The 27,172-nt window shown below is 41.9% G+C and overlaps 1 protein-coding gene across 2 annotated transcripts in view; it reads left to right on the top strand.

Annotated features, from left to right (window-relative positions):
- FBLN2 (fibulin 2) overlaps window positions 1–26,933 on the top strand; it is a 192,145-nt gene extending 165,212 nt beyond the window's left edge. For both annotated transcript variants that reach the window (XM_074958111.1, XM_074958110.1), the window contains exons 9-17: window positions 2,676–2,810; window positions 6,392–6,529; window positions 6,867–7,010; window positions 13,411–13,539; window positions 14,041–14,166; window positions 17,066–17,182; window positions 19,389–19,517; window positions 23,263–23,386; window positions 24,777–26,933. In XM_074958111.1, the coding sequence (XP_074814212.1) occupies window positions 2,676–2,810; window positions 6,392–6,529; window positions 6,867–7,010; window positions 13,411–13,539; window positions 14,041–14,166; window positions 17,066–17,182; window positions 19,389–19,517; window positions 23,263–23,386; window positions 24,777–25,134 (1,400 nt within the window). In that variant the 3' untranslated portion in view covers window positions 25,135–26,933. The remainder of the gene's footprint in view (window positions 1–2,675; window positions 2,811–6,391; window positions 6,530–6,866; window positions 7,011–13,410; window positions 13,540–14,040; window positions 14,167–17,065; window positions 17,183–19,388; window positions 19,518–23,262; window positions 23,387–24,776) is intronic.
- The last annotated feature ends 239 nt before the right edge of the window (window positions 26,934–27,172 follow it).

Here is a 27,172-nt window from a genome sequence, read left to right as displayed (position 1 = left end):
GGCTTGGCTGCTGGGGACGGGGGCCAAGCATGCTGTGGGGGCCCTGGCTTGCTTTTCCCCTGTCCCCACCAGCAGGGCCCAGGCCCCATGACCGCTGCCCTGCAAACACCCCCCCCCCCCGCCCCCCTGAACTCCTCCTGATCCCCACCCCCTGACTGCGCCTCCTTGGAGCACCAGGTCCGGCAGCGTTATAGCCGTGCCACCTAGCCGGAGCTGCAGCCATGCTGCCCAGGTGCTGGGGGAACTGTGACTGTGAGGGAGGCAGGGTGGGAGAGGAGCAGAAGGGGAGCAGCCAGGGGCTAGCCTCCGCCATGCTCACTGCACTGCCGTGGAGTTGGGCTGGCTCCTCCGCAAGCCTGTCCTGACCCCGCTCCCTGGCTGGAGCTCGGGGGCCAGAGGGAAGGGTCCTGCGGGCTGGACTTGATGTGCCATAGTTTGCCCCCCTCTGCTGTAGAGCATAAGTAGCTCTCTTAAAACAAACAAAACAACTTTTGATGAAGACTTGATCAAAACCAAAACGTCTCTGCAAAATGTTTTGGCTTCAGCAAAATTTCATTTAATTGACAATATTCCAGCGAGCTCCACTTGTTTGTCCAGGGTTGAGGAATTTTTGAAAAAAAAAATATAATTTGGACAAAAATGGGGGAGGGGGAAATAATGTTTTGCAGAACACTTTTTTGGCAGAACCCACCTAACCCTTTCCTTAGAGGAGTGACACCCGCTAACAGTGTGGAGTGTTTCAAACATTGTCCACCTGCCATGCTGATATTTTGTCCTTTAACAATGTGTACAGAAGTAGCTAAATTCACATGATACACTATGATATCATCTAATGTGTTTATATGAGAACATTTTCTTTGTCTCAGAGAAACTGTAGCAAGCTAAGAGCCCAGATCCAGAGCCCATTGAATGGAAAGACTCTGACTGGATTTGGCCCTAGAAGTTACATGCCATAAATGGCTATTTGTGGGAATAGTCGTTTAAAATTTAAAAATCACATCAAATCCATTCAAGCAGTTTTGGTTTTTTAAATCAAGTTTTATGAAAATTTTGAAGCCTATCAATGAAGTACACACAGGAAATAACTGTAAACCATGCACACTTCATGAGCCTAATGCTGCAAACCCATTGTATGCGGGAAGTTGCACTGAGCTCAGAGAAAATTCTGCATGCATAGGGCTTGCAGGATTGTCAAAAGGGTGCCCAGTTGATGGTACTTAACTGCAGATGCATTGTTAGGGACTGATCTCCTCGCTTTGGAAAGTCAGCATGAAGCACGTGAAGAATAAGAAATAAAAATATAAGAAATAAACCGAGAAAGTCCAGTGAAACTAAGGTCCTGCTCCTGCACAAACTTACACAGGTGACTAACCTAATGCACATGAACAGTTCCACTGGGGCTGTTCACAGGTGTAAAGTTACGAACAAGTGCGTGCAAGATTGGTGTCTAAAATTTTTGTCTGTGGCCCTCTTCCACTGCGACCAGAAAAATCAGCTTTATAAATTTTGTAATATCTGCTCGGGTTTTGGGGCTTTGCAAGATGATGGTATGACCCAGGCTGTACGTATCTGGGAACCAGGCTCTTTCACCTGAATTTTTGAGGCTTCATTAACACAGTGCTAGTTCTGATGCATGCTGTGAAAATAGCTTTGGGCAGGAAAGTGTGGTGACTGACTGTAGTTGATGTGTTCATATTCCTGTTTCGTGCAGCTTTTAATTGACTTCATAGTTTTAACTAGAACTGTGTGAAAGTTTAACATCTCAGGGGGAGTTCTGCATGAAGATTTTCTTCCTTTGTCTTTCCATTCCATTTTGTTACTTAGGATTTTTTTTTTTCTTCATGAAATTTCCAATTTTCACTTTTAACATATTCGGAAATCAAACTGCCTGTTTTTCAGTCTGAATAGATTTCCATCAAAAATATGTCAAAATTTATCTGTTCAGAGATTGCATTTTCCTTTCTAAAATAGGTACCTTTTTCACTTGAAATGATCCAACGTTTAGATGAAAGCATTAAATTTTCCTGTTTTGTACTTCCTCCTCATGAAGACTGATCACTTGAATTGAATTTTAAAAGCTTTATTTCAGCCTTTTGGACTCTCCTCTTCCCTGCCCCATATTTTCACAAGATTGTTGTTTTAAAAAGTGTTCAACTTCAATAGGGGGTATTCCCTATTGAATGTAACTCCATTAGCAATGTGAATAACCTCAAAACACAGTCCCTGCTATAGTTCATGCATGCAGCTGTGGTATATTTGGCATAAAGCAGTAGGATTGATAACCTGAGCTTTGAAAAGCCTTTAATGAGTAGGAAGTCTGAATCCTCTTTTTGTTCTGTTAGAAGCCATTAAATGCAAAGTTCATTATCTAACCTCTACTGGCTTTGGTATCTAATCAGTTCTGTCCATCCCATGTCCTTGATGAACACATCACTCACTGTGAATTCAAAAGGGAAATAAAAAAGCTACCTTTAATTCTCTTCAGCTGCTCTACGGCAACAGAAACCCTAACATAAAATGTCCTCAGTCAAAATACTGAAGCACAGTGCTACGTAAACTTGCTTTTGGAAGAAAGTTTTAAAATGAGCCTTTGACTCTTTCCTAAAGAGAGCAGGAAGAGGCAGCTTTCTTGGTGTATGTGAGCCTCTGAATTATCTAACTGCTTCTTCTTGTAGATATTAATGAATGCGTAACAGACGCGCACACCTGTAAGCGAGGAGAACACTGTATTAATACAGTTGGATCATTTACATGTCTCCAAGAACTCAGCTGTCAGCCAGGCTATGAACTTAAGGATGGTGAATGTGTTGGTAAGGCAAGCACTTTTCAGTCTTTCATTATGTTTGCTGCTAAACTCTTCTCATGTAAGACCAGGGCTTCATGTCCTGACCAAGGTTATCAGAATCTGGCTTGTAGATATTTATTTTTTGGCATCTGCTTATCTTTTGCAAGCTGCTAACATCTAATTAGTTGTAATTATTCGAAGGGAAGAGAAAGCGGGAGTATGAATAATTTTTTATGGTTGCTGCTTAATATTAAATAGATGAGAGAAAAGCAGAGGTCACCACAAAAAGAATTGTTTATGCCAAAGAGGCAGGTAAAGCCAATTTCCCACAACACTTTGGTTTTTTTTTTAAACTGTTGTTCCTAAAACAGGTTCATCCCACGGTTTGTAATAGAAATATTGCTGCATTGCCCCATAGCCTGGGGTCCTTGTTTTATCCTCCCACAGGAAAACCTCTGGGAGGGGGAGGGGAAGGAAAACACAGTAAGCGGAATGTTTCCAGGGGTGTGGGTGGGACGGGTCAGGGTTAATTACACCCCCAAAGACATAGATGGTCAGACCACACCTTACAGATCCCCTGAGATGCATAGTGTGCCTGTGCACTAACTGCTAGTCCCTTGTAGCTCTCCAGTAGAGCCAAATTATTAGGGACTTCTCAGCTGAAGGCTGCCCCTGGCTGGCATCTCCCAAGAAGGGCAGTCCCCAACACTCAGGGGGCTCCAGAAGAAACTTAATATCATAACTGAGGAGTTGATAAAACTGTGAAAGGGATTTAAAAACGTCATAGTTCAAGGCTTAAGCCAGCCTCTGTTAGGGATCAGGATGAGTCTTCCATGGGGAAAGATTATCCCAGTTCTGCCTAATGTGGGGTTCCAGCACCTTCCTCTGATATATCTGGTGCTGGTCATGGTCAGAGACAGGATACTGGACTAGATCGACCATGAGCATGATCCAATATGGCAATTCCTAGGTTAATGCAGCCTCTGGCTGTATTCAGTTTTTTGGAGCATTTTCCATGGGGGTGAGAATGATTCGGGTTCTTCTCATCCTTCCTGCTCCTTGTCCAACCCTATATACGGCAGCCCAGACCAATGGAGAGTCCGCTACAGGCCCAGGTCCGTGGAGACCATGCAGCACAGGTGGCTGGTGTGTGTGTGTGTGTGAGAGAGAGAGAGAGATGTGGGGGATCCCTCTCTCCTCAATGCATGAAGGTAGGAGTTATGTCCCCACCAGTGTTCCCTCTAATTTTTCCCACACATGTGCAGAATGAATTTTGTTATGTGCACCAATATGGAGGTGATGTGTGACACATCATCTTCATATCGGTGCACATAACAAAATTCAGGGGGTGGGGCCGAGGGGTTCGGAGTGTGGGAGGGGGCTCAGGGCTGGGGCAGGGGTGTGAGGGCTCCGGCTGGGGGTGCGGGCTCTGGGGTGGGGCAGGGGATGAGGGGCAGAGGGTTGGGGTGGGGGGTGAGGGCTCTGGCGGGGGGTGCAGGCTCTGGGGTGGGGATGAGGGATTTGGGGTGCAGGCTGCCCTGGGGCTATGGCGGGGAAAGAGAACTCCCTGCAGCAGCACCTGGGCTTGGGGGGAGAGGCGCCTCTCCCCGCCGTGGCAGCTCTGTGGTTGGGGCCACGGGATAGGTGCCCCTCCCACAGATGCAGCAGGTCCAGGGCTGGGTTTGGGCGAGGGGAGGGGTGCCCCTCTTCCGGCAGTGGCACAATGGGGGCGGGGCTAGGTTGGGGCTGGGAGAGGGGCACCTCTCCCTTGGCCATGGCATGTCCTGGCCGAGTGGGTTCCTTGAGTGCTTGCACCGCACTTAATAGTCTGGCTTAAAGGGAATTTTGGTCCCCACTCCATTTTTACTCCTGCAATTTCCCAAGGACTTGAATAGCAGTTGGCCTTAGTGTAGCCCTGAGGATTTGGCATACAGCAAACATTTTAAGTGAGTAGTAACTGAATTCCTACACTGTAAGTGAACCAGATATTTAACTGTAGGTAGCGTATGTTTGAAAAGACTTAATAAGGGCTAGATTGTGGAGTCCTTGCTCACCTCGAGGGAACCTTAGCTCCATGGTTTGGTCCTAGCATTTATTAGCCTTATAAATTAGTTACTATTTATTTATAATCCTTCTTAATGGTTTATAAAATGTATAAAGCAGGTTTTTAAGTGGCCCTTTAAGTGTGACTCCAAGGGCTAAAATTCCAGCATCTCTGTAAGAATTAATGTCTAGATATCGCTACAGCTACTTTGCTTTGGCAGTTAGTTTTATGCTATGAGATACTGAGTCTCCATTGTTTTTTGATACCTCATCTTCTTTCCGTCGTAGAAAGATTTGACAACATAGTACCTTCTGGAAGATGGACAGCCTTAACATATGAGAGAGACAAGGTGGTATGGTAATGCTTTTTATTGAACCAACTTCTGTTGGTGGAAGGTACAGAATTTCTAGCTACACGGAGCCCTTCTTCAGGTCTGGGGAAGGACCTGAAGAATAGCTCTGTGTAGTTTGAAAGCTTGTACCTTCCACCAAAAGAAGTTGGTCCAGTAAAAGATATTACCTCACCCTCATATCCTGGGATAAACACAGCTACAACAACACTGCAAACAACTTTAACATATGTCTCTTGCTGATACTTACCACTGTGGGAATGCCTCCAAAGGTTCTGCAAGCTTTCTCCGACTTAAACCATGGATTTTGAGTTTGTGCCTCCTTTTTTTTTTATTTGCTTTCCTGGCAATATTCTAGCAAACGAGGTCACCAACAGGAATGTTCACAGAAACAGCAAATTATAAGCTAATATTGGAAAATACTCACAGAAAACGAGTTTTGAGCTTGTGAATGTGAGTATTTACACCAGAAACCTCATTATACTCACCCAGTCAGGGAAATGAAACTATTCCATGCGATCTCTATCCAGTCAGAACTGACCAGCACAGCTTGAATTTTGAAGATTGAAATCTCACAATAAACTGCTAATAAACAGACCAAAAGTTAAACGTGGAAGCTATTTGGCAAATAACGTCATGTAAGAAATAAATTGGAAAAAATTGTTAGCTGCTTATAGACCGCAAAAGGCATCAATAAATTATTGGCTATTTCTTTTTTGTTCAGTGTTCTCTCTCTCTCACACACACACACACACACACACACAGAGATTTTAGCTACAGTTTTTATTCTGTAAGAAGCAAAATGTCCATCTTGCTTTAGAAATGGAGCTACTAGTCCACACAAAACATACACTACATCAGTGTTTCTGTGGGTTTCTTAGACCCCAATCCGGCAATAGGATCTACACTGGTGACTTCAGTGGGACTCTGGAGATCGTGGGGCCTACCTGCATGGATCCCATTGCAGAAATGGTGCCTAAAAAAATGCAGCTGCAAGATTCTGAAGCCTGTCTGTGGGCAGGAACAAACAACTGTACTCACTGATTTTATAAGCATGTTTTCGGAGGCCTTTTGAAAATCTGAGACTTCATAACCGCATTTCTGGGGGGGGGGGGGGGGGGGAGAGGAAGGACGAGGGTTACAAATTATTTAACAGGATTAGAAAAAATGTGGCAGAATTGATCACATATTGTTTCTTTATCTTTATTAATAGACATTGATGAATGTGTGAGAGGAACTCATACTTGTCAAGTAAACTTTGTATGTCAGAATACCAAAGGATCATTTTATTGTGAATCAAAGCAGCGATGCATGGAAGGATTTTTACAAGACCCGGAGGGTAATTGTGTCGGTAAGTGTGATTACAGCAATACATTTCTAATGTGTGCAGTAGCACTGAACAGACTCCTGCTACTGTTACACTGTTCAGTGGCTGTACATTGATCGTGTTTGATGTTCCTTAAATTTTCACTGAATTTTGTCCAAATGTTGCTGCTCTTCTAAAAATGTTATATATTGGAATTGCATATCGTGAAGTTTTAAAATGCAGGCATAACTGATTCTCATCAGCCCCTACATAGATTACATAATAAATCAAAATCAAAATGAAGGAAAAAAAGTGACAGCTGGAACAGAAAGAAGCAGATTTAATATGAATAGCTATTACTAACACACTTTCTCTTCCACAGATATTAATGAATGCACTTCACTTCCTGAGCCGTGTAAGCCTGGATTCAACTGTATCAATACTGTTGGATCGTACACTTGTCAGAGAAACCTGTTAATGTGCAGCAGAGGCTATCATTCCAGTGAGGATGGATCTCGATGTATCGGTAAGGATCAGACTCCTGTCTGCAATTGGGTGCTCTGTTAAAGGAAAAAGCTTATCTCAGTTCCAAAATAGTTTTAGAAAACTTTCAATTGTTATAACTGCATTCCAGGAGTAGGAGAGTTTAAAGATTGGCTTGATGATGATGTCTAAACAGCCTGTTGGTCAGTACTGACTATGTTATGTTATTATTAATGCCTGAATACTGTAGTTAGTTCCTTTTGGTGACCTTGAGTGAGCTTGGTTTTGCTTGCATCCATCTTGTACCTACTAGCTTTCATTCTAGATTCTGTCTGACTCAGTGGTTAGTCCCAGCCTGACCATCAAAAGCTTCACACTCTGTTATTTCATAGTATCTCACTGTGGACAGATATGGTGTGGGGTAATAACATACTGCATAAAAGAGATACTGTGAGTGCATTCATCAAAAGAGATAAATGGGCAGATCGTCTTTACAGCAGTGCAAATGAAATTCCTAGTTATTTTTCTGTTGTCCAAATTCTCAGAATAAGTCCGAGTCCTGACTTCTTTGTTTAAAGAAGAAGTGCACATATACCCAGGGCCAGATTCTCTGTTGCGCTGCACCTTGTGCAGTCTCTTCCACCTCTACAAAGTGGGCGTACAGTGGTATCCAATCAGGTTTGTAGGATTGTACACTTCTTTTTGCATTCAGTTACTGGTGTAAATGACTACATGAGATGCAAGAGAGCAAAGACTGGCCTACAGCGTTCAAACAAGAGTGAAGTTGTGTCTTTATGAATTAAATATATTTTGTAAATGTAGGAAATAGGAAACTATATTTGGAAAGAAATGAACCAATAAATCCGAATGCTGTTTAGGACCAATACTACAAATATCCATTAATTATCCTTGCAGTGAACAGAGAATGTGAAAAGAACAAAATCAGCCTTACCGTGAATTTAGGGGAGGGATGGAAAGAGTAAAGTCCCATTCGTTTATTTTCTGACTTTGCTTATAGCAAGGTTTAATAAACTGAAAGATAGAGGCTAAAAAAGAAAAAGGCCTCTAGCAGAGAGCAGTGGTGTGGGTACAGGACATATGTCAGATGAGCTTCCCACCTTCAGCATTACACGTTGCCCTGCATTACCACCACGTATCTCACTTCTGCACTGCTATCCCCAGAGTGTCACAGTCCTATCTCAGGGCCTCTCCTTCTGCCCCTCCACCCCCACAAACATGATACAGTTCTGTGGTGACCTAGAATCCTATTTTCGACATCTCCGACTCAAGGAATATTTCCAACACACCGCTGAACAACAGAGATCTTCCTACCAAGACTACAAAAAGAAGGATTCTGGGTGGACTCCTCCTGAAGGTCGAAACAACAGACTGGACTTCTACATAGAGTGCTTCCGCCGACGTGCGCAGGCTGAAATTGTGGAAAAGCAGCATCACTTGCCCCATAACCTCAGCCGTGCAGAACACAATGCCATCCACAGCCTCAGAAAACAACTCTGACATCATAATCAAAAAGGCTGACAAAGGAGGTGCTGTTGTCATCATGAATAGGTCGGAATATGAACAAGAGGCTGCTAGGCAGCTCTCCAACACCACTTTCTACAAGCCATTACCCTCTGGTCCCACTGAGGGTCGTCAAAAGAAACTACACCATTTGCTCAAGAAACTCCCTGAAAAAGCACAAGAACAAATCCGCACAGACGCACCCCTGAAACCCCGACCTGGGGTATTCTATCTGCTACCCAAGATCCATAAACCTGGAAATCCTGGACGCCCCATCATCTCAGGCATTGGCACCCTGACAGCAGGATTGTCTGGCTATGTAGACTCCCTCCTCAGGCCCTACGCTACCAGCTCTCCCAGCTATCTTCAAGACACCACTGACTTCCTGAGGAAACTACAATCCATTGATGATCATCCTGAAAACACCATCCTGGCCACTATGGATGTAGAAGCCCTCTACAGCAACATTCCACACAAAGATGACTACAAGCCGTCAGGAACAGTATCCCCGATAATGTCACGGCAAACCTGGTAGCTTGTCCTCACCCATAACTATTTCACATTTGGGGACAAGGTATACCTTCAAATCAGCGGTACTGCTATGGGTACCCGCATGGCCCCACAGTATGCCAACATTTTTATGGCTGACTTAGAACAACGCTTCCTCAGCTCTTGTCCCCTAATGCCCCTACTCTACTTGCGCTACATTGATGACATCATCATCATCATCTGGACCCATAGAAAAGAAGCCCTTGAGGAATTCCCCCATGATTTCAACAATTTCTATCCCACCATCAACCTCAGCCTGGACCAGTCCACATAAGAGAGCCACTTCCTGGACACTACGGTGCTAATAAGCGATGGTCACATAAACACCACTACGGTGCTAATAAGCGATGGTCACATAAACTCCAGCTGTCAGATGGAAACCTACTGACAGCTATTCCTACCTACATGCCTCCAGCTTTCATCTAGACCACATCACACGATCCATTGTCTACAGCCAAGCTCTACGATACAACCGCATTTGCTCCAACTCCTCAGACAGAGACAAACATCTACAAGATCTCTATCAAGCATTCCTACAACTACAATACCCACCTGCTGAAGTGAAGAAACAGATTGACAGAGCCAGAAGACTACCCAGAAGTCACCGACTACAGGACAGGCCCAACAAAGAAAATAACAGAACACCACTAGCCATCACCTTCAGCCCCCAACTAAAACCTCTCCAACGCTACAAAGCCCGTTGCCAACTGTGTCCCCATATCTATTCAGGGGACATCATCATAGGGCCTCATCACATCAGCCACGCTATCAGAGGCTCGTTCACCTGCACATCTACCAATGTGATATATGCCATCATGTGCCAGCAATGCCCCTCTGCCATGTACATTGATCAAACTGGACAGTCTCTACGTAAAAGAATAAATGGACACAAATCAGATATCAAGAATTATAACATTCAAAAACCAGTTGGAGAACACTTCAATCTCTCTGGTCACTCGATTACAGACCTAAAAGTTGCAATTCTTCAACAAAAAACTTCAAAAACAGACTCCAACGAGAGATTGCTGAATTGGAATTAATTTGCAAACTGGATACAATTAACTTAGGCTTGAATAGAGACTGGGAGTGGATGGGTCATTACACAAAGTAAAACTATTTCCCCATGTTTATTTCTCCCCCTCTACCCCCCACTGTTCCTCAGACGTTCTTGTCAACTGCTGGAAATGGCCCACCTTGATTATCACTACAAAAGGTTTTTTCACCCCCGCTCTCCTGCTGGTAATAGCTCACCTTAAGTGATCACTCTCGTTACAGTGTGTATGGTAACACCCATTGTTTCATGTTCTCTATGTATATAAATCTCCCCACTGTATTTTCCACTGAATGCATCCGATGAAGTGAGCTGTAGCTCACGAAACCTTATGCTCAAATAAATGTGTTAGTCTCTAAGGTGCCACAAGTACTCCTTTTCTTTTTACATCTCTCTGACTCCTCCAAGTGGGGAGATGGTCAAGTTTTGGGCTCAGCCTATAGACTGGAACTATTAAAAATAACTAGATGATGGTTTAGGTTAAGAATGGTTGCTGGTACAATTATAGAGGCAGCTGAGTTGGCTGATTTTGATCAAGAGATGCACTCATCTTTCCTCCGTTATCATTTAGCAAGCAGGGAGATACCCCAATGGACACGAAGAGAAAAGGAAATGCTCCTGACCCTCACAATGGAAAGCATCTACACTCTAGGATGGATCCCCAGCTGGTGTAAATCAGTGTTGCTTCACTGAGGTCAACAAAGCTGTTTCAACTTATACCAGCTGAGGCTCTGGCCTGGCAATAGTTTTTGAGACTGTGAAGCTAGTATCAAAACAGGACAAAGGCTTTTCATACCCTGGATTAGAACCACATGTCACTTTTCTACAAGGCGACAGCCTTTGGCAGGCAGCTGCGAAGTCCCAGCATTAGTTTAAAAGGCCTTTGTTTTCAGACCAGTATCAAAGCTGACTTGTGATGGCTAGTGCTTCACTATCGTTTGAGTTTCCAAACTGCTGGCCTGAGAAAAATGGGCCATTTTCTTTTCTTTTCTTTTCTTTTCTTTTCTTTTCTTTTCTTTTCTTTTCTTTTCTTTTTTTTAGGAGAAAAAAAAAACATTACTCATACATGGCTGGGTTGTGTGGTTATAGGGATGAGATAATGTAATATACTGCAATTACAGATGTTACTCCACATATTTAATTTAAATGATTGGCGCAGTTTTTAGGTCCAGGTACAACAAAATTCATAGGGTAGCTTGCCACATCTAGAGAGTGTCGGAATCTGCTTTTCTGTTTGGTTTGGGGAAAGAAATGTTTCATATTAATATGACCTATGCCACATGCAAGCTCTCTGCCTCCGGCTAAGTGAGCTGTGCCTCTGTTTTCAGTCTAAATGTTTTAGTATGGTTGCTTTAAATAAGGAAAGAGTATGTAGAAGAAAAAAGAAAACCATGTGGTTCCAATTTCCCCTTTCTATGATAAAATCCATTTCTTTAGGGCATTGTGATGGTTAATTGGACTTCAGATTAACTCATAGTAATAGAAATAGATCATCTGGACATCTCTGCAGCAGAACTGAGCCTGTGTGGTCATCTTCCTCTGTTTAGAGACTTTATCCTGAATGTGTTCTTTCTTTCTAATTCACCAGATCAGTTAGTAGCAACCACCCCCTTACATTTAATAGAAAAGTATTGTAACTATATTGAAATACGCACCTCAGACTGAATAAAGTCCTAGACCAAATTAAGGGCAGGGACTTATACATTGGACTATACAATTTCTAACAAACAAATGAAATAATGGCACAAATGAATTCACTGCAAATAAAATTGCTAATTTTCTGATTTAAATCTGTGTTAAAAACTCCCTTTTCCTAATGCTTGCTCTGATCTGAAAGAAAGCGGAGAGGCAGCATTTCAGCAGAAATCTTTCCCCCTTCCAGGAATTCTTTCCTGGATAGGTTTTTCTGCAAATCTAATGCCTGTAGTCATTAGAAATGTGTGAATCTGTGCCAAATAAGAACTGAACCAAACATGAAGCCACATCTCTCACCACATCCAAATCAATTTGAGGTCTGTATAAGTAACCCTTGTGGGTCCCTGGCTCCCAAGAGACCTACCTCAGCAAGCATCCATGTAGAGGCTCAGAAAATGTCCATTTTTTTTCCTGAGCAGACTTGCTATCTCCAAATTTTATAGAGCAGGGTGGAGTGGGACCATCCATTCTTGGGTCCCTCTGGAGTAGTCCCAGAATCTATGAATTTGCATAGAGTAGCCAACCAGAGCACAGCAAGGAGAGTTTCAGGTCTTAGACTGCCCTCCCAGATGACGTTAAGCAAAGCCAGCCCTGTTGGCGTTGGGGAGAGGGAGTTAGGATGCCAGAGGAATTGAAGAGGTGGATATGGAGGAGGGGGAAAGATCTGATGGGATGGGAAGAGGCAGAATTCAAAAGGTTCAGATGATCAATAAGCTCTTAAAATGCTGGAGTGTTATCCAAACCAAATTGCTGAACCTTGTCCATCCAGAGGAGAACAAACAGATGTTTGTTTGATAGGGCTTCATCTTTACTTGCATTGTGGATCCTACCAGCCTGTATTAAATAGACTTTTATTCTCATCTTGGAACAGAATGGGAGCAGGGGAGAGACAGAGATTAGTGACCTGTAAATTGGAAAGGGGTGGGCAGGTGTGTCAGGATTGGATTTTGGATCAGATGGGGATAGAAAATGGGGTAGTGTCAAGGATTGGTTTGGTTCATAGCAGAGAAGAGGATCAGGTTGGGGAAAGAGAAGAATGTAGAAAATGGAACTTGAGTTAACAATGCAAGTAGAGGTAGGAAATTTATTTGAACCAGAAATTAGGTCCGGCTTGGCTCAGGAGATGAGCAGAAGTTTGAGATGGTTCTTATTTTGCTCTATCTGATTTGCTATAACATGCTGACTCGTAATATCAATATGTATTGATCTAACAACATCGGAGAATGTCACTATAAAATGCTGTTGATAAACAGTTTTAAATGGCATGGTTTGAGCTCAGTAACCAGAAATTTTGCTTTGAGCTAACTGTGGGGTAACATGGGAGGTATTCATGGTGTATGAAAGCATTGTTTTCTTTTCCAAACAATGTACTATTTTGCAAAAGTTTGATTTAGAGGAGCCCGGCCATACATGAAGCCATCTCTGAGAATAACAGAGCAGAAAAAAATGATTATTTTTCGTGACACAGGAAAGATAAAGTTAAGTGTTTCTGTTCCTTTTTATTCTTTTACTTGAAACTTCTCTCAGCGGTGTGGCATTTCTTAAACTGTGTCATTTAGAGAATGCCCACCACTTTCACCCCCCCACACACACATTTTAAAGTAATTGATGTTTTTTCCTGCTATAGATGTTGATGAATGTCAGACAGGCATACACCGCTGCGGAGAGGGACAGATTTGTCATAATCTACCTGGAGCTTATCGCTGTGACTGCAAGATGGGCTATCAGTATGATGCATTCAACAGAGCCTGCATTGGTATGTAAGGCACAGAGCAAGCAGAAACTACTGATTGATGATCCATCGCAGTGTTTAGCGCTGTTGTTTAGTGTGTAGTTATTAGTTCTTCTCTACAGTAGCTCAGAAGAGGTCATAGGATTGCTTCCCCAACTACCTTCCTTCATTGTGACCATCCTCCACCATTCTTCTGTATCATTATGGAGCAGATGTCCTCAGTGTAGCTCAATGGTAGGTTATTGATTGAGGTCATCTGCACAGCATTTTTCTCTGGGTTAAATATCTTCTGCTGCAGAAATGTATCTTTCTGAAAATCTTCAGTGTTCTGGGGAATGCACGGGGATAAAGCTTTTTATATGTTATCATCACTGTATGCCACTTAGAGTACAAAGCCAGACAATATAGAAAACCAAGGTTGCAGCATTTCACGCTGTAGAGATCGATCTCTGACATCTTTAAAATATCCTCCCATGTCTCTCTCGAATCCTGTGTTTTCCCATTGTTTGCTTGTTTTGCTGACAGATATAAATGAGTGCTGGAATTACCCAGGACGACTGTGTCAGCACACCTGTGAGAACACTCCTGGGTCCTACCATTGCTCTTGTTCATCTGGTTTCCGCTTGGCCTATGATGGGAAGCACTGTGAAGGTACTGGACTGCTTTCCTTTCCTTTTAAGACAAAGTTTGCACTGGAAGAAGAAGAACTTTAGGGGAGGAAGTTTGGGTGGCATTTGATACAAGAACCCATGATTCATGCATGCTCTGAGGCTATGCAAACACTAAAATTTCACATTCCGAGCATCCTTAGAATGGCTCTCAAACTGCAATGTGGTTAAGGTATTTATTAAACTTGCAATATGTATGTAAAGCTTCTCCGGCATCATTACATCCCCTACTCTCTATCACCAGGGGTGGTAGGCAAGGCAGGTCATTTCTACTAAACAAGAAATGAAATGCTGAAAAGCCATTATAAGGTGACAACACAGGGTGCCTCTTTCTTGTGCCTTTGGACTTTTTCTCTCTTGTCTTTCCCCCACCCTGTCAACTTCTTTCATAGTTTTGTCCTCACCTTTGTGGTTACAATATTTGCAGGTAAAGAAGCAAACTGACTTGCAGTTGTGAATCTGTCTTTGTTGTTTAGCAGCTGTGCTTCCTCTCCGCCCAGTAGCAGGTTTTCCTACTGTTTCAGGTAGTTTTAGTAACTTTCAGATTATGATCTGGGAACACGTAGCAGCACAAGAGACCAGGAACATCAGGATTCTAATGCATTCTGAGGAGCTCTTCTAGACTGAGTGAGCATCTCCAGTAGTTGTGCGTGAGCTTGACACAGTCTGTTTCTAGAGCTAATCTTTTCGGTTAGAGTTGTGCAAATAACTGATTTTTTTTTTCCAGTTCAGTGACTGAACTGCAAAAAATGTTGCAGGTCAATGCGAAAGAAAATTTTTCTATCAAACTGAAAAAGTAAAAACAAAACCAAACTATCTTCAGGTCAAACTAAATATTTTGTTCGACTTGTAGCATCTAACTGATGGATCGATGTGTTGATTATTGATTCATTTTGTAGACATCAGTGGCCGATAAAAGTTCAGCCCCCTGAATGGTACAGCCTCAGGAAGATTATTATCAATGTTATTGGAAGGGGGGACCCAGGGAGCACACAAGAAACTGCTATTTATCACAAATCCACTTAGCAGATAACTAATCCCACAGCCACTGAAATAAGCTGTAGATAGAAAGAGAGTACAAAGTGTTTAGCCCTGTGACTGGCATCACTCACATCTCCTGCTGGGGAACCCCGGAGTGTCAGTAATCGTCTTCTGCAGTTTCCACGGTATGCATCCGATGAAGTGAGCTGTAGCTCATGAAAGCTTATGCTCAAATAAATTAGTTAGTCTCTAAGGTGCCACAAGTACTCCTTTTCTTTTTGCGAATACAGACTAACACGGCTGTTACTCTGAAACCATCTTCCTCCTGCTCATCATCACCCTCTTCACCAGTGGGTGTCATCCAGGTGACTCTCAAGGCATGCAGGCTGGGACACAACTTTTATAATGTGTTATACTGACACCCACTGGCGTTTATACATATTTTAACTCTGTTTTCCTTATCTGTACTTCCACTCCCCACTAAATCTGGGGTGCCCCATTTTTCATAGGCTAACTTTCCCCTTATACTCATTAACATTTATGTCCCTCAACCACCATAACAACTTGTGAATAGCACATTGCTGTCACCCCATGTCTGCAAAAATCCCCAAAATGTTACAACCAGCTTTAACTGGCATCTTACACTGTTAGCGGATACATTACAATACATTTTTCCCCAAATGTCAGCACTTAGCACAATTCCCCATACAAGGTTATTCATCAGTCAACTAGTTGATGTGAGGCCCTGTTTGGGCTAAGCAAAAGATCTTACAGGCCTAAGTCTTGTAAGCCCCATATTACAACATTAATTAATACTTATATTTCACCTCTATATCCTAAGTATACCCGATATATTTTATCCTTTGCTACAGAGACAAAACTAAATGTTTCGTTTTCTTTTCAGGGTTTTTAACTTTTAAAAAATAACATAGAAGCAGAATTCAAAATGAAAAGCCATTTCAAATAGAAAAATTGAAATGCTTCATTCTGAAAACATCAGAATGAAATGTTTTGATTTTTTTCACAACTTGTTGTGATTTCTCTGTTTCAGGTTAAACAATTCAGTGAATTTGACCCAAATTTACTAAATGTTTTGGTTGACCCAAATCTGCTTTGGTTTAAAAAAAAAAAAATTCACCTGAAAAATTTCTCCCCGCTCCACTTGGCATATTGCTGTTCATTTTCTCTTTCTGAGTTATTCAAGTGGATGTGAACAGCCAGTTATAGGAGATAGAATCGACATTTGAACTAGTTGAAATTCTTCAATGAAGAGGTTTTTCTTCAATGTAAAATGGCTTTTAAAAAAAATTAAAATTTTCTTCCAACATTTTTTGGATCATTTGAAACTTTCCAAATTTTCATCAAAACAAAAAATTTCAAATTGAATCAAAATAGAAAGCATTTGGTTTCCATTTTCTGATCTCTTCCCTCTCCCCATTTCTTTTCCTATATCCCTCTTTTCCAGAGGAGAAAGGGGGGAATAAAAGGAGAAGGAAAAAAACCAAAAGAAATGAAAACTTAACTCTTTTTGTTTAGATTTAAATCAAAATCAAAATGGATTAAAACAAAGAATTATGCAATGACAAAACATTTAAAATTGTTTAATTTCTTTGAATTATTTTTATTCATTTATTTTGCAGAAACGAATTGGCATTTTTCACCAACTCTAATATATTAATTATATTTATTGTTTTGGAAGGGCTATAGTTCCTCGTGCATCAGGCCATAAGCCAATCACTAGCAAAGAGGGCTAGACAAAAATTTCTCCTGTGAGCAGATTATTCCATAATTGTGCGTGTTCTCCTGGAGAATCTGGTTCTAGCTCCTGTCAGGGGCAGGAAACTGTAGTAGATACTGTTCTTCTCCAGTGTAGCAATACCTTTGTTTATTTTTGGATACAGATGTGAATGAATGTGACAGCACTCCATGCAGTCAGGAGTGTGCCAATGTCTATGGTTCCTACCAGTGTTACTGCAGGCAAGGGTACCAGCTAGCAGAAGACGGCCATTCTTGTAAAGGTATGGATGCTGTTCATGTCGTTTGTACTTTTTGTACGTTGCAGGGAGTGTCTAAGGCTCTGAAATTTATGCCCTGCTGCAGTGGCCACAAAGGGTTGTTCCAGCCGCTGGCAATTACTGGAGTGTAGCAGTGCACTGGGCATGCCTCCAGTGCTGGGGGCTGTGAAAAGGGGATGGCATAAGGCCAGAAACAATGTATGTATGCTATTGGAGAATTCCTGTGCAAAGGGAAATCTCAGCTGCCCACTTAGACCAGATTTAAGTCTGCTTTGCTCCATCAGAGCAATACAAATCAGACTTCACAGGGGCCAGGATGTATAGCCTAGCTTTGCTGGAGGAACCTATGTGTGACTGAAGAACTAGTGAGATTATTGCCTCACAGTGGCAAGAGACTGAAGTCTGAGCAAGTAAGACAAGTAGGAGGTTTTAATCAGACTGTTTTTCTGAAACTCTATAAACAGTGGTTCTCCACCTTTCCAGACTACTGTACCCCTTTCAGGAGTCTGATTTGTCTTGCATACGCCCAAGTTTCACTTCACTTAAAAACTACTTGCTTTGAAAATCAGACATAAAAATACAGAAGTGTCACAGCACACTATTACCGAAAAATTGATTGCGTTCTCATTTTTACCATATAATTATAAAATAAGTGGATTAGAGTATAAATATTGTATACTTACATTTCAGCATGAGACCTGAGCCTGTTTTTCACTTGCAAGTCTTGTCTGAAGCCCGAGCCTCAGCAGCGGGACTGAAGCATGTAACTTAGCTTCGTGGGGCCCCTTGTGGCATGAAACTCGGTTGCCCTGCTTGCCACCCCCTAATGCCGTCCCTGCACTTATAACTAAGGCTGTGATTCTTTCACGGAGGTTGCAGAAGTGACTCCGTGATTCCGTGACTTTCCACGACCTCCATGACTTCGACAGCGGCTGGCATGGCTGACTTCAGGGCCATCTTAGCAGTTGTTCCCACGGACCGCCCGAGCAGTGGTCCTGGGGACAGCCCCAGGGAGCGCCCAAGCAGCAGTCCTGGGAGCTGCCCCGGAGCCAGCTGCACGGGCCACTGCTTGAGCAGCCCAGGACAGCTAGCTCCGGGGACCGCCAGAACAGTGGCTGGCTCTGGGGAATGCCCAAGCAGCGGTCCTGGGGATGCCCTGGGGTCCTCCTGAACAGCAGCGGCCCGGGGCACTCAGAGGCTGTTCACAGAGCAGTCCCTGGGAGCCGCAGCCGGCGGGCAGTCAACCCCCACACTGGAGCAGGGGCCCCAGAAGTAGAGATTTAGTCAGGGGTATTTTTGGTAAAAGTCATGGACAGATCACGGGCCCCCTAAACCTGTCCTGTGACACCTCCCTTAGGAGCTGAAACTCCAAGTTCAGAAACACTGATCTAGATGAGTTGAGTACCCCCTGGAAGACCTCTGAGTACCCCCAGGGGTACACGTACCCCTGGTTGAGAACCACTGACCTAAAACCTCTGCAGTACCATAGCTGAGCTCAAAGTCTGCTCTGACTTTCACTGGCTGTAATGGTCCCCTTGGAGCTGTTATGCTATTGTGGCTCACCAGAGTGCATCATATTTTGGTCATTCCCCCAGCTTGCTCTGACACCAAACTGCACCAGAAGTCAGGAGCAGGTGATGTCTGGGCAGTTTCCAGCTGCAGCCTATAGGACAGCTTTCTGGCTGGCTTTCTGCTGTCTGAGGGGATGAAGGATCTGAGCCTTTGGGTTTTGTTTGCTTTTTTAGCACCTGTTTAACAGACACCTAACAAATACTTGGGAGAGAATCTCTGTTTGTTTATGAAGGAGTCAAACACCTGATTCCTTCCGTTAATATCTGAGAAAGCTCCCCTAAAAGTTCTAGAGGAATTCTGAATTTGGAAAGCTACAGGAGGGTATAAACCCAGACATATGCTTGGTTTATTGCCGCTCTGCATTACTTTTAAGTTGTCAGATAGTAATATTCAAACATGCAAGGGGAGAGCAAGGGGGGAGCTTTGCACTGAACACTTCATAAAACACCATGAACGGCCCTACAGCAAAGTCAGACTTTCAGAGTTGGGCTCTTGTTAAGTAAAACCTATTATAAATTAGATGAGTGATTGCATCTGACATCACCTGTGTCAGAGCCATCGGAATTTCCTTGTGTTCCATTTTCTCTTCATTTACATCTGTCTCTTCTCTAATGCTTTTGTAATAATTTAATTCCAGATATTGATGAGTGCACACAAAGTGCAGGTATTCTTTGCACTTTCCGCTGTGTGAATGTTCCTGGTAGTTACCAATGTGCTTGTCCTGAGCAGGGATATACTATGGCAGCAAATGGAAGAACATGTCGAGGTGAGAATAAGATTCAGGGACTGGAAAGATTGTATCTTGATGTCAGTTCTGGACGCAATCTAGAACTTTAGAGTTATCCATTCAAACCTCTATTTTATACAACGATCACCGTAAAAACGTCAACACGTGGCAATAGTTGCCACATATCCCTATCAGAGGTGTCAGTTTTCGCGCTATATTTGGAGTAAGAAATAACTATGTAATAACTATTTAATCCACTTTTTAATGGAAACCACTGTATTATACAAATTAAGGTAAACTTTCACTTGGGTACCTAAAGTTATACGTGTGGGATAAACCCATATTTCATCACCTAAGTACATGGGCTGATTTTCAGAGGTTATGAACCCTCAAATCTCTAACTTCAGTGGAAGTTGTGGGAGCTCAACACTCCTGAAAATTAGGAGACCAAATTCAGGAGACTAAATATGGATTTAAGTGCCTAATTTCAAGGCATACAAGTTTGAAAATGTTGGCCTAAGTAAACAGTAAAGAATAAACCACACTGGACTAACTACTCCCATAAAATCACAGAAATGTGTTTAAGATGGCTAATGTTTTCATCTGCTGTACAGCTGTACATGTTTGAAGTTCAAATCCTCCATTTTGAAAAGATGCACTTGTCATGTAATGATGTTTGAAGAGCTGATAACCTATCACCCTATATGCATTAGTGTGGTCAGTTACACTAGCTATCAGGCATTTACTCTGCTCCTAGTTTTTCTGGGCATCTTCGGACTTTTTAGGTTTCAGAGGAGCAGCCGTGTTAGTCTGTATTCGCAAAAAGAAAAGAGTACTTGTGGCACCTTAGAGACTAACAAATGTATTTGAGCATAAGCTTTCGTGAGCTACAGCTCACTTCATCGGAATGCTCACGAAAGCTTATGCTCAAATAAATTTGTTAGTCTCTAAGGTGCCACAAGTACTCCTGTTCTTTTTTCAGACTTTTTAGTTGCACAACTCAACTCTTGGGCTCTGATTCTTCTTATCAGTAAAACTCAGGAGTAACTCCTCTGACTTCAGTGGAGTTAGCATGTGTAAAAACATGAATGACCTCAGAATCAGGCTCTCAGTGTTATGCCTCTTGCATGGAAGTCAGAGGAAACATTTATTTTGCCCACCTACAGTAGCTTTAACGATCCTCTCTCCATTTCTGTTATGTGCTGACATCGTGACCCGATGCTGCTTGTATGACAGCTGCTATCTTTGTGAAGGCTGGAATTTGAAGCAGGTTACTTCAGACTTAATAGTTTGAGTCACTACTGCTGAGCTGACTAGCCAGGCTCTCTGTAGTTCAGAGCTCTCTAAGAGACCCATATCCTCTGTGGTTCAGGCATAGAGGGGGATGCCTAGCACACACTGACCAGGGAGATACACTTGCAGTTTTCACCCTCTTTTCAAGTGCATTGCTTGCCATCTTAAACCTGCACAGAGGGAGACCAGCATTGTGTGGATTTACCCCACTGCGTGAACTGTATAGTGATACTTGTGAGGCAAATTTTTAAAGGTTCTGCAAAAAATGTACTCTCTTTATTTGCAGCTGTACAACCGCATATCTGCATTGATAATTGCAAAAAATACATGTGTAGAGGCAACCATGTATTTTGTGTGTGTAAACTGGCACTTAACCATGCAGCAGAAGTAACTGGGTGACTAGGTGCTTGTTTTCTTGCACAGATGCACACGTGATGTTTGCATGAACAAATGCAGATTTCTGAGCAATGCCAAGTGGGTGCACACAGAATTTTGCAGGCTCATATAGAGAGGCCTCTTTGAAAAGATGGTCTTATGCATTTCTTTCTAGAATAGTCTAAATTCAGGGCCAAGTCTTCTGTTGGTGTAAATCAGCCTGAATCCAATTAAGTTAGGTCAGTTTACACCAGCTGAGGATCTGGGCCTGAGTGTTCCTCATCTGCTCTATCCTTATACTGAAAGCCACTAAAGTATATCATTTCTTTGCTGACATTTTCATTGCACCGTGAATTCAAACAGAGTAGTTGTAGGTGGCCCCTCAAGTTATAGAATGTTTTTAAAAAGCTGTGCAGATTTCACGCTAGAGCCAAACTGGTGAAGTGAGCCTTTCATGACATTGGCTACAATATAGAAAAAATTTCCCTTTTCACCTGGGGCCAGCTCTGAGAATTTATGAGGGGCCTAATTTACTTTAATTCACTTTTATTTCATATGATATATATTTTTGCTGGGCTTTTAGACCAGTCAGTGCTGCCTGCAAGATCAAGTCTCATTTCTAGGGGGGATGGCTGTGGTTTTCCTTTAAGAGTCTCCTCTATGACAGTTGGCAGAATCGCAGAACACTACACTGTCCGCGTGGTTTGTCTGTTAACATTTATTTCATTTTAAAACCTCCTTGTGTTGTCTAGACATTTGAGAAAACACAGTGTGACTGCAAGATGTCTGCCAATCTTTTCTGCTCACCTTGGATCCCTGTGATTTCATCTGGTTCTCAGCATTTTTAGGACCATGGTTTAGTACTATGCATTTTTATTATTCAAGTAGCCGTGTTTCTGCCCAATGACTTGAAGCATATTTCCTTAGAATTCTGTGATGCTTTCTGCAATTTTTGTCATTAGTAGAGGACATTTTTTGAGATTAAATACTTAGGATCAAATTGTATTGTTTTAAACTGTTGTTCATGAAGTTCCCATATTCAAAATAACCATGTAGGGAGCTCTTCAAAGAGTCGTACGTTAACATATAATCTACCTTTCTGACCCTGTAAAAAATCAATGAGAAGGACCTGCTTGTTGTAAATACCAACTGGTTATGTCCTATGAGATTATTGCTAGTGACAGCGAGGAAGCAGACTAAAATAATTCTGATTCACTGTATTGTTCATATCATGGATCTGCTGGCACCTCGTGAACAACAGAGATGACCAACCAACTCAGAAGTAGTTCTGCCTAAATCATTGTCTTTCAATTTTGACCTTTGAATGTTTTGTTTGATTACGAAGAGCAGTGATATGATAGTAGGATCTTTGGTTTCAAGAGTTCATTTCTTTCCGCTGCTTATTCCCCACTGGAAGTTAAAACAATCCTGGGTTCCATCAGATTTGCTTGCTGTGGAGTAAGAGCAGCAGAATTTAGCATCTCAAAAGCTGTGAAAATATTTGCAAAATGCTCAGCAGTGGCAGGCACATCTTGGCAGGATGGTTGGAGTCTGCCAAGTCACCTCAGTGGGAGACGTGGCAGTCAAATGATAACAAGGGAAAGATTTCAAGCTCCTTAGATCAGGAACCCTTGTCTTCCCTGTTTCTTGTACAGTGCCAAGCATTCTGTCAGCTTTTAACTAATAATAAATGATCATACCAAGAAGGAGGTAAACCAGTTTTTTTCACAACCTGTTTTAATATGCACTGGAATTTTAACATAACCTAAATGAACATACTTTATTCTACCATTCCAAGACCCTGAGAGCTACATATCTGGATATATGTACTAGAGATGAGCTTGACCTACAAAATTTGGATCTGGATTTCAAGTCCTGCATGTTGACATTGTGTTTGTAACAATCCAGGCCTGCAGGCAACAGTCACTATTGGTAGGCAAACTCCCAGCCACAGAGAGTCAGGATGCGAGCCTTTTCCCTTCAGATCCAAAAGCAGAGGCCTGCCTCTCTTTTTGTATATATCACACACATGTACATCTGTTTAGGTTCCTATCTCATGATTGCACATAGCAATTTGTAGATGTACTGCATATTTTCCCCATTTTTCCATTGTCAGATATTGATGAATGCGCAATAGGAACCCACAATTGCTCAGCTGCAGAGTCTTGCTACAACATCCAGGGCAGCTACCGATGCCTGTTGTTTGAGTGCCCTCAGAACTACAGAAAAGTATCTGACATGTAAGTCCTCACTGATTATCGTAACAAACTCCCTTTGGCTGCTCATTGTTTTCAGACCGTTTTAATCTTATGGTATTTGTAAAGTGCTCCTTGCTACCCTGCTGTGGCTTCTGGGCTGTCCAGTGAACTCCTGCTGCTGCTGTTTTAGAGCTCTGTGCTTCCATATTCACATTAGGGCTGGTTGGAGATTGTCGAACAGGACCTTTTTCTGTTGGAAAATGCTGCTTTCTCCCACAGAACTGGCATAAGCAGCCTAGCAGACGGCTTCCAGGGTTCCCGGCTTGGAGTCAGGACTCCCAGTTCATCAACAGTCTGGAAGTTATGAGACCCCTGGGTCCCCAGACTGCCCAGCACTTCACCTGGTGGGCTGTCAGGGCCTTAGGCAACTCAAGGAGCCTTGGGAACATTTCAAAATTGGGTTTTGCTCCACTTCAGAACCTTCTTGTATATATTTTTATATATGTATATATATATATATGTATTTTGGAGTTTACTATGGAACGGGAATTGCAGTTTCCGCTCTAATGCATATGTTCACTGTACAGTCTGGGGCACTGGAGCAACTGCCCCCCAAGGATCGATCACATGGAGGAACTATCCCATGAGAGTGGAAGCTGTGAATCACACACAGAACTAGAATGAAGGAACACCTGTTTTGTTCTGATTGTGCTGTCTCATTCACCTTAGTGGGGCAGTGCCCCAGCAGTCCCTGCATTAGTTTGCACTGCATGCAGAATGGTGCCTCTGTGCCCAGAAAGCAGCCATGTCCAAACATTCACAATCAAAGAGGATGGCTGTGTTGGGTGGCCTTGGAGAATAGGCAGGAAGGAAATACAAGAGCTATGGAGGAATCACAGAGGATGCTCTTCTCCTTTCCAAAATGAAAATCCCTATCACTTATGCCTTAAACATAGTTTATTGTTTTCTTTAACAGCTAGGGTTGGGCACTTTGGCTAGTACAGGCACTTGGTAAGAGTTAGACTACAATTGCCTCTGTAAGTGCGACTGTTTTGGATTTCATAAAACAGAATCCCAGTCTTGCACTTTGATGATTCACAGATTCCTCTTCCAAGCATTAGGCTGCACACAGTATGACTTTTGTCTAGCTTTCTCTGTATGCCATTGTGGAGCTTCCAAACAGGATTCTCTGGGTGGAAGATGTTTCTGATATGCTGTTGTACTCTGACAATTACATCATTTACAAATGTTTTATGGGGGCTGTAAAAGCAGAACAAGCAGCTGTTAATTACACAGTTGAAGCTTTGGGCTCTGCTGCATTTCCGTCTAACACATGCCAAAGGCTTCTTGTGTCTTTACAAATGCCTGAAATGTACATCTTCTAACTCACGGTTACTGTAATACTAACCATTTCTTGTTTTTACTCTCTCAGGAGGTGTGAACGCAACAATTGCTTTAATTATGTGGATTGCCAAAACACCCCTGTGCGAATTACTTACTATCAGCTCAACTTCCAAACCAACATTGTAGTCCCAGCTCATATTTTCCGTATTGGACCTTCACCGGCCTATGCTGGAGACAACATAATACTTACCATCAACAAAGGAAATGAAGAAAACTACTTCAGCACTAGAAAGCTTAACTCCTATACGGGCATTGTCTATCTTCAGCGACAAGTGAAGGAGCCTAAAGACTTTTTGTTAGATGTTGAAATGAAATTATGGCGTCAAGGAACATACACAACTTTTCTTGCCAAAATTTACATATTCATCACAGCTCATGCCTACTGAGGCATGTATTGACATTGGAATTTATTGGTGCTATGCTCTTTTAATATTCTACCAAAGCTTATTATGGTGGAACTGGTATTTACTGTATCTAGCCTTTATAATACTTTTCTATCATTGCTTCCAACTATTTTATTGGTTGTGTAAATTAACTTAATTTTTACTGACTCGTCTTTTGTGTAATTCTTTAGATGTTAATTGGACTGTACGTAAGTGAAGGAAAGATTTTAAAGGCAGTACATATGTTGTGTACTGGAACTTTTTTTTACAATCGCTCCAGTGAATTCCTTTGGTTTAATCACATCTATAAGACACTGCACTAGAAAGAAAAACAGTTCACTTGGGGGCTTTGGTTTGTGCCACTGATTAGGGGGGAAAATAACAGCAATTTCTCTTTAGCACACATTGCACAAACCTAAAGTTTTGCTTAGCCAAAAATTTCACTGAGGTGTGTCTGCACCCAGATGCTATGGTGATGAAGGCCATATAAGTACAGACAGACAGACAGTGCACCTCATGTAAAAGGTTTATTTTTCCCCAAACTTTCATAGTATATTGTCTATAACAATAAATACAGAAAATATACAAACAAACCCGCCCCAACAACAAACAAACATAAACTGTAATCATAGGCTTGATTTTAAAGGGACTACTCACGTACTTAAATTTAAGTACGTGTCCAAGCATTTACAGGACTGAGGCCTTAGTGTAATGTCTTGCACTGCCAATTACAAACTCCCACTGCAGTTAGTAGCATTTGTCTTGTACCATTTGAACTCATCTCTGTACAAATCCATTCTATTCAAGTAGCTCTGCTTATAGATTAGATGTGTTATAATTCTTAAAAGAAATGCCAAAGAGGAAACATGTAACCAGTTTCCACACCTCATTCAAAAGCTTGGATGTGCAATTAGATTAATATACTGAAAGTTTAAATAAACCAAACAAAAGGGGAGTGACTTTTATTTTTCAAGAAAAGTATCTCAGTTATGCTACCTTCAAGATGCAGAGGAAACTGCTAGTTAAATTGGCAGGTTTTGTATTACGCCATTTGTCATTCTATCATGCACAACTTCAGTTTCAAAGTGGATTTCCTCTTGTCTCATAGGAAACTGGATGAGGTCCCAAAGCTGAGGGCCAGGTGTGGTATGTGTAGTGTAATCCAAGTATTTGTTAGAATTTAGAGGTGAATGTCAGAATTCTTTTTGTAGATGATCTTTTTAAAAAGCTCCAGTGCTGTAATCTTCTGAGCCTTCTTTGACCTAGTTATAATTATTCTGCAAAATGTTCTTAATGAAAATCATAACTACAATATATAAATATTTACTGCACTGTAGCTTAATAATCCATTCTATCCTACAGTAGATCATATATTGACCAGTGTGCATTGTATATAAAACAAGAGAGAAACCAAGTCTTATGTCTTTTTATACAGTAATAATCAACCATTTGATTATCCTCTTTTTGTAAAATATTAACTTGTTTGTACTGTGGATTAAGAATATGTAAACACTATCTATGGGTAAAGGGGGAGATGTACTGTATTCATTATATCCCATGGCCAATTCTACCATTTCAAATAAGTCATTTTTTAAATTTGGACTTTTTCCAGATAATAAAATATAAACCTTTTTGTACCTAACCTTGACTATAGAAAATTAATTTTTATTCTTTAGTTGTAAATTCTTGGAATATCTGTAGGTTGCATACATCAAACTTATTCTTGTTCTTCTGTCAGAATCCTTTCTGTAAAAGTGATCTTTTCTCCACACGAGTTCTGTTTTCTATAGTTAATGGTCTTAAGAACTTACCAGTAAAGTACCAATCAGAAACAATGTGTTTTCGCAATTTATCATTTCAAGTAAATGCATATCTGCAGTGCTAGGATTGGCAAGATGAAGAGGCAGTGCTGCAATGAGTACCAAAGTCTTTCAGATTCATTATGCAGCTTGCACATTAAGAGGTGATAGAGTTCTCCGTGCCCCAGTAGGGCACATCAAGAATCACTGAAACCCAACGTTCTCCATCAGCATTAGTATTT

Source organism: Natator depressus, chromosome 7, assembly GCF_965152275.1.
Source record: "Natator depressus isolate rNatDep1 chromosome 7, rNatDep2.hap1, whole genome shotgun sequence".
NCBI classification, from domain to species: domain Eukaryota; kingdom Metazoa; phylum Chordata; order Testudines; family Cheloniidae; genus Natator; species Natator depressus.
The sequence above is the reverse complement of the archived record's forward strand: the minus strand, read 5'-3'. Positions and strand labels throughout refer to the sequence as shown.